The sequence below is a fragment of the Notechis scutatus genome, chromosome 1 (genome assembly GCF_049901735.1).
Source record: "Notechis scutatus isolate UNSWTSFEM ecotype Mainland chromosome 1, rNotScu1.2, whole genome shotgun sequence".
Taxonomy (NCBI): domain Eukaryota; kingdom Metazoa; phylum Chordata; class Lepidosauria; order Squamata; family Elapidae; genus Notechis; species Notechis scutatus.
Window position 1 is genome coordinate 58,478,076 of NC_142009.1, and position 15,184 is coordinate 58,493,259.

At 36.1% G+C, this 15,184-nt stretch overlaps 1 protein-coding gene across 2 annotated transcripts; it reads left to right on the forward strand.

Annotated features, from left to right (window-relative positions):
- The first annotated feature begins 798 nt into the window (after window positions 1-798).
- PCARE (photoreceptor cilium actin regulator) lies at window positions 799-12,320 on the forward strand. Of its 2 annotated transcripts, XM_087965129.1 has the most exons (2): window positions 800-4,653; window positions 10,371-12,320. In XM_087965129.1, exons 1-2 carry the CDS (start codon window positions 1,049-1,051, stop codon window positions 10,498-10,500), a joined length of 3,735 nt encoding a protein of 1,244 aa, XP_087821255.1. In that variant the 5' UTR covers window positions 800-1,048; the 3' UTR covers window positions 10,501-12,320. The 2 variants fall into 2 exon arrangements, with proteins under 2 accessions (XP_026536048.2, XP_087821255.1); XM_026680263.2 differs by lacking the exon at window positions 10,371-12,320 and having other exon boundaries at window positions 799-4,657.
- Window positions 12,321-15,184: the final 2,864 nt, after the last annotated feature.

Genomic DNA, 15,184 nt, shown 5'->3' on the forward strand with positions numbered 1-15,184 from the left:
TTTGTACTGGCTGTAAAGTGATTGGGAACCCCTCCAAGATCATATAAAGGGCATTTTCATTAGACTAATCAACTGCACCTGGTTGCGTTAATCCAGCCTTTGGGCAAGAGAAGATTACTGAGTACTCTTTTGGTGCTGAGAGACATCACTCTGGTGAATAATTCATAGCCTCCCATGAACTGCTGCAGGTGCTTTTGCACTTGAAGAAATCAAAGCAGAGCTGGGGGGAAAGTGCATGCTGAATTGGGATCATTATTTAACTTTGAAAAATAGAATTATGCAAAACAGCGTTATCATTTTGGAAAGTTAACAGGGAAGAGAGCTAAAACTATTGAACAGCATTCTTGGAGAAAGTCCTCAAGGAAATGAATGCTTGCTCGTGCTGATCTTGAGATCGGATAAGACTGAATGGCTTAATAAGCTTTTTAATGCTGTTTTCTTTGGCTTTGTAGATTGTGTTTGTTCCTCATTGGCATTAATCCTCCAAGGTCACGTTCAGTCCTTTTAGGTGACCATGCAGTAGTATTTTGCCTTGCAGGCAGTGTTCTTGGAACTGACTTATAACTGCATCTGTCTTTGGAATTTCAGATCCCAAAGAAAGTTTAGAAATGAAATACAATGAGAATTGCAGTGGACCAAAAGCCAATTCGTAAAATGCAGTGTGTAACAGGAATTGTCCTGTTATAAGTGCAACAAACTAGCTGTGGGCTTCTTAGCCTAATTAGCTTAAATCCTTCCTTCTGGTTGACATCTGTTAAGGCAGGAGCAAGATACGTAAGCCCTCTTAATCCCCTAGCTCAGTCGAAAATGCCACAGATATTTTTCATAGGGGAAATAGTTACAGGGGAGAATGCACTGACCAAACTGGGACTGAAGGTTTCTTAACAGCTAGCCAATTTGCAAAGCAGGGGTTCTTCAAGATGAAGCTGTCCTCAAAAATGCCAGCTCCCAACATCAACTAAACTTGTAAGTTTTCATTCTTTTTTCATCTTTGCTTCATCTATTGACTATCTTTCAGTAGTAAAGAAACGTAGGAAAGCAGAGCACAATGGGTTGTACTCCTTCACGTAGTGATATTGTTCAGAATCCTAAAACAAAGTTGATGGATGAAAGAATTACATTAGTTGACCGAGGAGGTGAAGGTTTTTCATGTCCTTTGCTGATCAAAGGCTCCTCTTCTTATGATGCCGAAGGAATAAGACAGGAGGAAGCTCAAGTTAAATATCACTTCTTCAAAAATTTATCAAATGAAGAGAAGGATGTTAATTTTTATTCCTCATCTGAGGATCCTTTGCTATCTGAGCTGGACCAGGAAGAGAAAGAAATTGAAAAGATAGTCTCAGAGACTGAGATAGCCATTTCTGAATCGATGAAGTTAAACAGAGGAAAACATATGGCAGAAGCAATTATGATTAAAAAGCAAAAAAGTTCTGAGTCAGAAAAGATTGATGCTAACATGGGAGATAAAAGTGAAAGCAACAAAAATCAGAAACACAAAAATGGGAAGAAGCAAAGGAATAGGCAGGGAAAACCAGGGCGTCCTTGCAAAATAAAAGAGAAATCCAGTCCTTCTGTAGGTCAGCCTGAGAAAAAGATAGATTTCCCAGACGCTCTTGTTAAGGCCCATCAAAACGCATATGCATATCTCAATCCTAATATTGCCAAATATGAGGCTATCTTACGCATGACAAATCAGGTTACTGAAACACAATTAATTGTGCAACAGTTAGTGAACTTTTTGCTTTTTCGGTTTGACGGAATCAACCACCTTTTAGAAGAAATTATTGAAGATGGAAAAGACCTGCTCAAAGAAGTGGGTGGGAACCTGGTTTGGCCAGCTGGCAAAGAAAATCCAAAAGAGCAGCCGGATCTTTTGCAGCAATTGCTACAATACACTGTTAACAAAATGCAATTGTTAAATGGAACTGTGGCCTCTTTAGCCTCTGATGTCCTGCAGGAGTCTTGCAGCTTTTTGCAGTCTGCAAGTACCAGCTTAGAAAAAAAAAAAAAAGCAAAGCAACAGCTTGATGAACACTTGGTCAGGTTAGTAAAGAACCTTGAAGAATCTGCAGTTGGATCTTCCAATCATTACCTTGATGATATGACTCTTTATTCTGAAGACAGTGGAATAGGCATTGACAGTGAATCAGTGAAAGATTTGAATATTATTGATTGGCATGGAATGGAAACAAATTGTGAGACTATACACAAAAGTCCATGCAATTCCATGTCCCAAGACTGTGTGCTGGAAAAGCAGTTTAAGAATATATCTTACTCATGTCCACAGACAAGGAATTCAGTATCATCATCTGAGGTTGTATCAAAAAGTAGTTCCACTTTTCTCCAACATCAAGATATCTTGAAAACCTATAACTCTGGGCACCCTGATATAACCCATGAAAATAATAGCTTCAAACAGAGTGAATTGGGTAGCATTTCCTCCACAAATGAAGACAATAGTGCCAACAGTTTATCTGAGGAAGAGTGCGATTCTATAAGACTGTCTGAAAAAGAAAAAAATGCTTTATCTAAAAGATCTGTGTCTTTTCCTGCAGCACTAGAGAATAGACAGAAACCTTCCACCAAACAAATAGAAAGCGCAGATAATGAGATAATTCTCAAAATGAAAGATGCCATTAGTGAAAAGATAAAATTTGTTCCAGCTAAATGTCGGCAAAGGGCATGGATGGAAGATGAAAATGGAAAAGAATTTCTGAGACCTAGTACAGCCTCTGGGGGACAGAAGGCACGGATTAAACAGAAACGGTCTAGGTCTGAGGTATCTCTCAAGAGTCATGCTGAGGACCCAACCCTTTTGGAACTTCAAAGAACTCAAAAAGATCTTGACAGAAGGTTAGAATTATTTTATCAATTAAATGGAAGAGAGGAAATCATTGATACATTGGAAATATTGAATCCAAAAGAATTGTCTGACTTAAAATATTTTGAGCCTGTTGCTCACAGAACTTCCACTAATAAACTGAAAGCATCTCTTGCTAAAAATTTCAATATACTGCCTGATTCTTCTTGTAGATACAATGAAAATGTAAAATGTAAAAAATCGACCACAACTGGCATGTCTTCAGGAGATCTGATAGCTAGGAAAGAAAATTATTCTGGGACCTCCAAACTGAACACTCCACCACGTAAATCTGTGAAAAAGTTAATTGAAACATTTAGCCCATCAGAAAGTCTGGTGAAACCCTCAAATTTAAGAACATTGGGCCCAGTAAAATGTGTCAGAAAGTTTGGACTTCAAAGCATTTCTTCCAACCTTCCACTTCCCAAAGGATTTGTGCCCTTAAATCACAAACATAAAGTTTCACCATTAGAAGATACCAGTTGCAAAAACATCAGAACTAGACATTGTACTCTTAGTGACAATAGTTCAATGGAATTTGCAAGTAGCCTTGATACAAATGAGGATTGTGGTGAGATTGATATGGAAAACCTTCCTCCTCCACCACCTGAAATGTTAATGGAAATGTTACTTGAATCAACTGAATGTTCAGGAGATATAAAGATAGAAGAAAACTATTTGGAAGTGGTTGATAGGACTACCAGGGCAAATGAAGAGTGCACCACCAAGAAAATTACTCAGATTTCTCCACGGATGAAACTTTCCATCTGTTCACTTGATTTGTTACCAAATAAAAATCTCAGCAATTCCCCAGCTGTCAACAAAGCACCAAATAATGGGGTAGATACCATACCAAATAAATATTTCTTGGAGTTGAATGCAACTCATATGTCTGATTGCCGCAAAAGGGATGATGAAATGGAAAAAGTTGCAGATCTATATAAACAGTCTTGTAAAATAATACCTCTTCCAAATCCTAAAGAAGCATCAGAACCTCATGGGACCAATCCAGGAAACATAAGTAACAATGAAGCTCCTTTACCTGAAAAGCAAAGTTCTCCTGATTTATTAAAGAAAAATGAGAAAACATCCGATTTTATCAGCCAAGTATCACCAGTAAGAATACCACCTTCCTCACCTCCTAATCAGAAGAGGTTTGCAAGTCCACCACTGTATCACAGAGCTATTCATCAAGTTTCTTCTCCCATTCTACATCAGCCACCTAGTCCCTCAACTCACTCCAGGTCAGCAACTCCCTCGGTACAGAGGAAAGTGATTTCCCCACCACCCCAGCAAAACCTCTCTAATCCTCCAGTAATACGCAAACAACAAAATTCCCAAAATCAAAAAGTGTCCAGCCTACCATCCCATGACCAAGAAATAAGCCCATCTCCTTTTGGAACTACTCCATCTATTTCCTCATCTCAATTTCACAGATGTTTACAAAACAATATGGACTCCAGGGATGAGCCACATTCTGCCTCCCCAAAGATTGTTAGCAATGCTCACTCAATATTTTGCCCAGCTACTTCTTCTTTATTTGAAGCCAAGCCAGTGGTATCATTAAACATCAGCCCAATGGGAGGGGTTATGGCCCAGCCTGAAGCCCCAACATCTGCAAGGAGAAATAGCATGCAGCTCAGGCAACTTGTAGGTCAACAGAGGATGATCAACAGTGCTGCTAGTCCTCAGCCTTGCCTCAGAAGGAGCCTCTCTGACCATAGGCCTGAAGTCCAGCTTCCACTGCCAGTTTTTGTTACAGCAGAGAATGACCCTGTGCATAATCAAACAAGGTAAGAAGCCTTAATTTCAAAGCCTTTTCACTACATTTAGATGTATAGCCTGATTGTCAGGATCAATATGATTTATAATATAGTAGCCCTTTTCTGACAAGCAATTGTTTCCACGAATAAAGGCTTGTAGAAAAGGGGCACATCTCATTGTGGCACATCTGCACATTGATTTTAATAGTACATAATCATCCTGCCCTAATTGCTGACATAGTCTGAGAACACAGGCAGACTTAACAGCATTGGCCAGGCTGCTTCCTTATTGGGTTTGTTATTGGGAGAAAGGATTTCAAATGTTCTCATCTCTGAAACTAACTACCTGGCTATAGTCCTTTCCTGGTATCTACATTTCACAAACTTATGCTGAAGCTAACCTCTTGAAGAAACCTCTTGAAGAAAAGGCAGTGTGCTGATATAATAAACACATGAGCACAGATGGAGAAATTTTGTTTCTTACTTGAGAATGTTCTTCTTTTAGTCAAGGTATATCTACTGGCCTAGGTGTTTTAAATATACAATAATTGATAGTATAAATTCCTCTTAGTAGTGTTACTGTTTTACCATGGCTGATAGAGTGTGATGAATTTTCTTATTGTTTCCTTACTCATCAACAATCATTATTGCTGATTGTTCTGGAAGCTCTTCATGTAAAGAGTAAGTTCCAATGTTTAAAATGTAAGAATACTAATAGACCTCCAACTGAAATTGAGCAAACAGTGTAATACAGCTACTAAAAAGACCAGCACAGTCCCCTAAATGCAGATTATGAAAGATTACTGTTCTGTTTTTCTTTGTGGGGCTAGGCCACATTAGAATATGATGACCAGAATAATTAAGGACTTGGGCAGGTCTAGCTTGCAAGGGAGAAATCTAAGAGGATATATGATAGTTGTCCCAGAATATCTTAAAGTTTGTCACCTGCAGAAGAGAGCAAAATTATTCTCTGTTGCTTCTGAGAAAATAAGAACTAGCAGATTGAAATTAAAAGAAAGATTACGCTCAACAAAAGGAATTTCCTAACCATCATTGCTAGAAAGTGGAAGAGTTTACCAAGAATTGTGGTGGCCCCCTTCCTAATTGGAGGCTTTCAAACAGGAGGTGAAGAAGAGGATACTTTCGTGAATTCTGAATTAAAGAAGAGGTTGAACTAGATCAGTGTTTCTCAACCTCAAGAACTTTAAGATATGTGGACTTCAATTCCAAAAATTCCCTAGAATACTGGCTGGGAAGTTCTGGTATTTCAAGTCTATATACCTTAAAGTTGCTGATGTTGAGAAATGCTATACTAAATTATGTACAGTAACCTCTTCCAACTTATACATTATATGTTTATATGCATTTTATTTACCAATCACATTAATGAATGTTAAAAAACAGGCAAAAATTATTTTTAACAATTGGGGCTGTGCTCATCCTGCGACAACCAGTTAAACCCTCAGGGGAAAACTATTTGGCGATACTGTAGTTACTGCTTCTATTTTATTATGGCCATTTTTTCTGAAAGAGGACAGAGGCCTTAGGTTTTTTTAAAAAAATCAGCTATCTTCAAGCTTGGATTCAGTTTTTTTTTTTTTTTTTTTTAAAAACAAGTTTTATTAAAAGTTTCAACAACAAACAAATCATTACATATTAAATCTTTCCCTGTCTTTCTACAATAATTTCCCCAATATTCTCATAAAACACAAACAAACACAAACAAACATAAAAATCTTTTAGTAAAGTACCTTGGCCCCAGTTACCTCTCTTTGCATGGGCTAAAATAATAGCGCATATCACTCTTCACAATTCTATCTTATTTAATCCATCTTAATTAAATCATTAAATTTGTATCTTTTGCCCATTCATTATCCCTCTATCTCTTCTTATAATAAAAAGAATTTCTCCTGAAATCACTAATCAGAGTATGATGCCTTTCTATCCTCCCCTAAGTTAGTAAAATTAAAATTCAACATAACAAATACCCAATTTGGTTCTGCTTGGTACATTCTATCCACCAAAAATGTTTAAATACATTGTATCCTCCTTTTCTTCGATATTTTATTACATTTCAAAAATCAATCATTATTAAATCAATCATTATTAAAAACTTCAACATTTCAATTTTAAACTTCAACATTTTAATTTCTTATTAAATCTTAAACCATTCTAATTTACTATTTCAAATATAAATGTTACAATACCATCTTCTGTACCTTAGCAGAATCTTTCTTACAGAAATTTATATTTCATCCTTTGTCTCTAAAAAAATCCCTCTTCTCCCATCCAATTTTAAAGCTTTGAGGCTTTTCTCCGCCTTTCCCTTTCTTTCTTCCCCACCAAATCTTCCTACCCCCTTCTTCTTCTTCTAACCTCTGCCTTGCTGGGATCCCTTCTCTGTTGTGTTCCCTTTTTCTCTCTTGTTTGTTATCATTATATTTATTTTGCATCATATTTTTCTCTTTCTCAAATGTTTTTTAAATCTTAAGTCCTTCATTTTCCTTGCTCTCTTCCTTCCTTCTTCCTTAGATAAGTTTTGGGATTCAATGAAGATGGCGTCTTCGCTCTTCCTTGTTGTTCTTCTTCCGTTTCCATCTGTTCCATTGTCTGTTGGTAATTGACCAGCGCCATTTCTAGAAATAGAAAAGCTTTTTCCATGCCATCTTTGCAGGCTGCTTTTGTTTGCTCATATTCATCCCTCAAGTCTTCAAAAAGAAAGCCATTATAAATAAATCTTTTCTTTTCTTTATTCCTCTTCCTTCTTACACCAACCAAATATTCCGAGAGAAAGGCAAAACAATCCCAAAATCCACAATCCTCAATAAATCCAAAGCTTGGATTCAGTTTGACAACTTGTAAGCAAAATAGGAAAAAAATTGTTTGACAGATTATTACATCAACAAGCTGGATAGCAGTTTTTTTATGGAACATTTACACTCTCATCAGATTCTGCAGTATAACAAAGAACAAAGTCAATGGCTCCAAATTAGAACTGTACAGTAATGTCCATTAACAGTTTCCTGACAGTTTCCTTTCCCTGAATAACAAGGGAATAGACTGTCAGACTTCAAAGCTAAGAGAGCCAGTAAGTCTCTGTAATGGTATGGAAAGAAGAGGTAGATTGCTTTATTCTTCATTTGGTCATTAGTTAAAATCAGACACAGCATGAAGAAACACTACAAAACCATATAGTATTTGAGCATGTATAAAGAGGGGGAAAGCTTTTATTTTAGTCTAATGAATACCAGATTAAAATCTTCCACTTATATAATGGTTCAGCTAGGAGCTGAAAAGGGACGCTAGTCAAAAATTTCACTTAATGTTAAGGCATCATATCCAAACATAACCAGAGTAAATTACTATCATTGTTCTTGTTTCCAAATTCTCAAGAAATCCGTCTTTAAACTAAGGAAATAGGCTTCCAAATCACAAATCATGAAAGTGTTCTGTAAAATTCTCTTATGTTATTATAAAATATTATTTTAAGGTTAAATCGCTCAATAAAAATCATTCATATTATAAAACAGATTGCTGTAAATAAAATGCATAAAATTTTGATTTATGTACAAAACATGGAGTTAGATATATGTCCATACTAAGTTTTTCTTTATTTTGGAAGTTTAAAAAAACTGTTCTGACATAATTCAATTTTTTAAAGTTCCCTATCAATATTTTACACCAATAGTCCAAAATATATTATTATGATTTATTTTATTAAATGTGAGAATCAACATACATATGCATTTTGCTGTATAAACAGTATAAAACATTAGACTGTCCCTAATTAAATTAACCTACCTTGTTGATAAGGGCTTAAGACAATTTTTAGGAAGTGTACATTTGTAGAAGAAAACATTGGGCAATTGTGGTAATATATAATTGCAGGAAGAGGAAATGCTAGAAGCAATTCTGATTGGAGGACATGAGTTTAATATCTAAATCATTACTTGTCTCTGAATTTTTACATTGTGATGCAGCCACTCAGCTTCTAAAGGATTTTCATCGTCCATCTGCCCTCTGATTTTTCTGTTTTATGGTTACTTTTTGGACAATTGGCTATGTAGGTTTTGAAAAAGTGGCTGGCTTTTTCCATATAGTTTCTCTACCTAGTTTATCCCTTGAAGGGAAAAAAATATTCCACAGCCATTTAATTTCAAGGCTGTCCTCATTTGGGAATTGAATGGAGTAGGAAAAACAGCATCACTCCCCCCCCACACACACACACACACACCATCAAAGCAATAAAAACAATTAAAAGTATGGCTACATAAGAACCTTTTATGGTACAGGCTGGAAAAGCCTATCATGTAAACCAATGGTAACAGAACAAGCAATGCAGCTGGCCAAATCTGGTGCTATCCCTTTGTTTTAATGTCTGATCTTTCCTGTACCCCTGTCAAAACAGACATGGAAGAGGGATCTCAGAAGCAGGAAGGGACATGTCCACGGCAGTTAAGGTGGTTAACAGGAATCAGACTGATCCTTCCCTTGAATGTATTAATAATCTCATTATTGTTAAAGCATGTTTGGTTGTATTGACAAACAATGTTGTGTAAGAAGAAGATATGTGTTACTCTAAAATGGAATACTTGAGACAATTTTAGACTGCCTTAAATATGCATTGAGGATGAGAGGAAGGCAACAACATACAGACTAGCATAAAAATGTGGTTCATGCTGTGGTTAAGAGGATGCATTGGTGAGACCTTAATGGAGTACATTCTTTTGTCGTTTTATGGTTCTAATAAAGGTAATGCTGAACTATAGATCTGGATTATTTTTCTCCATCAGCCATCGTAACTCATTGTAGTTTTTACTGAAGATATTATGGTAAATTCCCTTTTTCATTGCCCCTAAAATTTCTAACAGAAACATATATGCCAGATGTGTCATTCAGCACTGATGACGTTACCTAGTTTGGGTAGGGAAACATCTGCAAGTAAAACAACCAAGTACAGAGAGCACCAAGGACCCCTCATTTCAACCCTGAGCTGCAAATATTCTCCTTCACTGGTACTATGTATGGCAATTTTAAGTAGGATGTTGATAAGTATCCCATGGTTCTACCAAAATTCAGGAAAATTGAATGTCAGGTATAAAATTCAACATCCTGATAATCTCAACCTGCCAAGTTATGGTAGAATGCTTGAAAAAAAAATTATATTATCTGTTAGCATAGATCACATCTTTCTTCCAGAAGTTCATACATCACACTTTCTGATACCATTTTTTTCTCACAACAACCCGATGAAGCAGGCTGGGATGAAAGTACAATTGATTAAAAAAAATCATCAATAAGCTTTCACGATTATAAATAAACTTGAACTTGGATCTTCCCGGACCTAATTCAGTAACTGATCTACTACGCTACATGTGCACAGAAGTCTCTAAACAGTTCTGGTCATAACTGGGCAATTGCTAATAATTCTAACACAGTTGTAATTTCACTGCCTTTCAGACCACCCTGCTTTTTACATAAAAAGAATATATTTAAAAAAATCCATTCTATGAATATGTGTTTAATATGTGCATGTTTTATGCAGGTCACTGAAATGATATTTAGAATGCAAAGTGTTTGTGCTAGGAATTTATTATCTTCCAGGGATAACTTTATTGATTGTTTTCTTTAAAGAAATTGGAATTAAAAATGAACTGATAATTTTCTTCCTTTCCTAGATTAAGATGCCTTCTCTGTTATTTTATTTGAAATATTACATTTCACTAGGTTTTTTTTCCCTTTTGCAGCATGGAAAATGGCCTTTTAAAGGAAGGAGACTTTTGGAAAAGCAAGTATTTCTCTGAGGGAAAAGGGATAGGCAAGTCATCTTCTTATCCTGAACTCTACATTGTGGGTCAAGGGCTTCAGAAGGTCTAAATGGAATTAGTAAGATTGGAAGAAGTCGGAACTCAGACTGAGGATATCTACATGTTGTCCTATGGAACTTGCATTCCTTTTACTAACTATATCAGAGAAGACAAGATATTGGGTAGAATTTGACAGCTGAACACTGTGAGGCTCTAAAATACATATGTACAGCATTCTAAGCTGTAGAACCCACAGCTTAGAAAATAAGAGTATCTATTCAAAATATGCAAAGATCAATAGTGTTGTGAGCCACAGAAAGCATGTAAAATACCAGACATCTACACAACACCTAATTTTAGATAACTCTAATAAAGGAAGTCTACATAGTTTAGGAAATGACAAGGGAAAGTAGCCAATGGTGTAGAAGTCTCCTTTATCACTTACATTTTTATGAAAGTTTGTTGTTAAACTAAGAAAAAAGACTACCATTGGAAGTGGGTATGCCTATTCAACAAAAAGATGCCATAGTAGGCATAGTCAGTTGCAAACTATTTTATTAGACAACAAACAGTGGTTGTTTCTTGCCATCTATTATTTACACATTAAGAACAACTGTAAAATAATTAAGAGTTTCTGGAAGTCCAGTGAACACCAAAGTGGTATACACAGCCACATTTATGGTCATGGTCACTTTCCATTCTGATCAACAGAATTCTGCTGGACTACAGAAAGCTTAATAGAAAAACAGAAATATCTCTTTAAAAACCTTGAAGCACAATTCAATAGCACACATAACTCTTTCTTGGACAAAAATAGATGATGATAGATAGATAGATAGATAGATAGATAGATAGATAGATAGATAGATAGATAGATAGATAGATAGATGATAGATAGATATGATATCTATTATTAAGAGCGCTGAGTTCTGTCTAAGTGAAGGAAGCAGATGATATAGTATAAATAGCTAGGATGAACTATGTATTGGAATAGTAACCCCAAAGGAAATTTTGGGCTTGGTGATCCCATCTTTGACCAGTCCACATATACTGCAAAACTAGGTTATATATCACTTAGTGTTTGACTGTATATCCATGTATTCTAATTAGCTATGCATCTTTGTTTTGTATTATTCTGCAGTGCCATCGCTAATGTATAAGGGAATAAAAATCAAGTAGCCAATACACAAGAGTATCAATTTAGTATTTGTATTTAATAATGATTTCTTTAAAAGTCTGTTTTTTCAGAGATAATCTCAGTCATTGTATAATCTCACTGCTTCCAGCTTTCAGGCTTCATCTTGATTAGAGAACATGTCACACAATAATAGCAGCTCTAACATGTGGATTTGACAGAAGAGATGAAGGCACAATAAACCAAATCTTTCTTATATTCCATCCAATTTTATTTGATTCGCAGTGTAGAATTGCAGAAAGAGTAGAGTCCCATTGCATAAGTAATGTTGATGAAGTTGTTTGATGGGATACTAAATCATGTATCGTGATTTAAAGCATCCTTTTCCCAATGTAGCATACACCAGATGGGTTGGACAACTGGACATGTAGATTATTCAATTCCAGTAATCCCAAAACAGTATAAAATCAAACAGAGTTAGAGGGCATCAGCCTAGGAAGGTTCCTTTAAAACAGAAAATAATTTATATTGTAAAACATGAAAGCCATATATTTATTTTTTCAATAAGAATTTCTGTATGTAAGCACAGTCATTTGTTACTATCCTGTTTTATGAGGATGCTTTTTCTAAAAATAATCTGTAAAAGTATTTTAAAATTATTTTATAGTTATGCATATTTTTGTAAAATTCACCACAGGTTTTTTCCACGCGTGTATGATTATGAACATGACTTAATAAATCAATTATAAATATAATTTGATAATTATTTTAAATATATGTTTTTTGTTTTTAAATCTACTTTAAGAAACCTTACAGTGGAGGAAATTCTCTTTTTTACTATTAAATCTCTGTGTTTTAGTCTGTGTTTTGTGTGATTTTAAATCAAGGACTGATTAATACAAACACTAGGCTGAAACTAAAGATTTTGTATAGGCAAATGTTCAAACCTTACCTAATAAAACCCTACTATCAGGGTAGAACTTACTGTAGCTTTAGAGACTTGCACAAACATTCACTGCTCTTCTTAGAAAGAAAGAAAAAAACTGTCCACTATGTTGCACTGCAAACTCAGCCACTTTGGTGCATGCACACATCATGATGCATGAGGAAGAGAGGCTAGGCTTGCATCATGATACTTTGCCATTGGCTCAGGCAGCCTATGCAATAAATTGTATAAAATAAACATCACACTGGTGCCCTTCCTTCTGTGTGGATGCCACACTCTGGCTCCTTACATCACATTTCAAAGAACAGGTAGAACAATTAATCAGTGGAATATTTTGCCTCCAGAAGTTGCGGGGGCTCCAACTGGAGGTTTTTAAGAAGAGATTAGGCAACCATTTGTCTGAAGTGGTACAGGGTTTCCTGCCTAAGCAGCCTAGAAGACCTCCAAGGTCCCTTCCAACTTTGTTATTCTTTGCAATTCATTTGTTTGAATCTGCTATCAAATATATCAGCTGTTTGCTGTGGAATCAGCAGAGAAATTTGGACAATTACAAGAAGGCAATGGAAAAAATACTCTTGCTTTGCCAAGATGTAAGATGCTGGGCCTGCGCACCACTGAGGTCAACAGCTCAGTGGTGCGCAGACCCAGCGTCTCGATTCCAGTGAGTGAGTAAACTGCAGAGGGACAAGAAAGGAGCCTCCCCAATTGCCTACAGGCATTCAGGCATCCCACAGGTAAAGATAGTATCTCCCGAAAAAAATTCTTTCACAGAGGCAGCGAGCTACCTCAGTGATCCTTGGCTAACATGTGCCATATGCTAAATAAATTAGAGTTGTAACAGATTGGGGCAGCCTATAAATTTCATAAAATAAATATTTAGTTTCATCTTTTTTGGCAAAAATATAAGTGGCATTTGGAGTGTGGAAGAATTCTCTGTTTTTATCATGTTTATCCAGTATAGTATTTTTAATTAAAATAACGTGTGATGGGTTCCAGTAAAACCGAAACAATCACACTGGTCAATGAAACTAAAAACACCACACAGAATGTAAAACAGAATTTTCCCTTCCAACCACTCCCTCAAGAGGGGGAATGGAAGTTCCATAAAACCCAGTACAGTGATGACATATTATACCCAGTGATGACATATTATAACATCTGTATCTCTCTGCTTTGAGTGCTTAAGGGAAGGTAAATTATATATAACATTTGATCATTTTTTTCCAATACTGTGGCAATGATGATGTAATTAGTCTTTGGAAAGTAGTATATTTTTACAGTTAGTATTAAAAATATTTTTAAAATGTGTTATGCCTACTGGAAGCTTAATGCACCTATTCCTATTATTTCCCATCAGTGTAACTGGGAAGAGCTTAGGTCTTCAGGTCATCTACCATTTCATTACATTATTCCAAGAAGCCACTCAAATATACAGATTTATTGAATCCATCATTCTGATGTTCCTCTTTCCTTTTCAAACTAAATGCACATCCAAGCAGCCTGTTTAATGGATTTTCTTCCAGCCGGGGAGGATACACAAAGGTATGCCATTATAATTTGCCCCATTATCAAAGCATATCTCTATTCTGTCTCAGTAACAAGGCCAGCAAGTGGACAGTTTAGTGCCAGGTAAATAAAGTGTGATGATTGATGTGTTTCCTGCCAGAAAAGACATACCCACTAATCACTCTTTGTAAAGTGAGGTGAGGCTGGGAGAGGAGGTGACTTTAAAGTGGGGGGGCAGTCTTGGCAACTTTAAGACTTGTGAACCTGAACTCCCAGAATTCCCAAGAACTCCCAAAACTCCATGCTGACTAGGAAATTCTGGGAACAGAAGTCCACAAGATGTTTGAGATATTAGAATATCAGGAAAGAAAGACATGTTGCTGGATGAGGAGTTGATAAGTCAGTATAAGACAGGGCAGCCTAAGACCAGAACAATGAGGTAAAAGACAACTTTGGCAGCACAATGATGAATAAAGAATGGAACTATGGGAGAAGAGCAGAGAGAAGAAAAGAAAGAAAGAGACAACCACTAGAGAAAACAGTAGTAACTAAGGAAAATTTAGAGGAAAACTACAGAACTCAATGAAAAAATTGTGAAATAAATTTTATACCAAATTCCCCAGACTGCTTCTGCAATTGTAATAAAATGGGGTTTTTTTTTTTTGCCAGCATGCAAGGTTAACCCATTCCTGAATTTCACTGAGAACTCACAAGGCAAGAAAAACATGTTGGGTTGGCTTTTCTCTCTTTTTCTTACTAATATATCTTTAGAAATTATCCTTTTCAATACAATATCCACACATCCTCTGGATAGCTAGCATTTTAAACCTGAAAAGTATAAGCCTTTGGAGCCTGCTCATTTGGGAAGCAATTAGGACTTTCTTTTATTTTTAATGTGCGATAGCCTATGGTTTGTGCTGCTGACATCTTCAGCATTTGAAAACGGAATGAAAAATGTGTGTTTTTGCCCATCCTGTGGAGAATTGGCCTAGCGATTTTCAACATGATCTGGGGTACCCTTTTACAGACAAGGAAAATTATTCATCTATATACTACCACAACTCGCTTTTTGATACTTCGTGACCTTCAACTGGGTGAAACACTGCATCTTAGAACAAAACTTTGTCAACCAAGGTACTTCAAACAGCTAAGTTACAGAATGCCGGG

Bases quoted from the DNA above. Each gene is read 5' to 3' on its own strand.
- PCARE (XM_087965129.1), top strand. From the start codon at position 1,049: ATGGGTTGTACTCCTTCACGTAGTGATATTGTTCAGAATCCTAAAACA. The intron at 4,654-10,370 runs GTAAGAAGCCTT...TCCCTTTTGCAG, and splicing joins CCTGTGCATAATCAAACAAG to CATGGAAAATGGCCTTTTAA.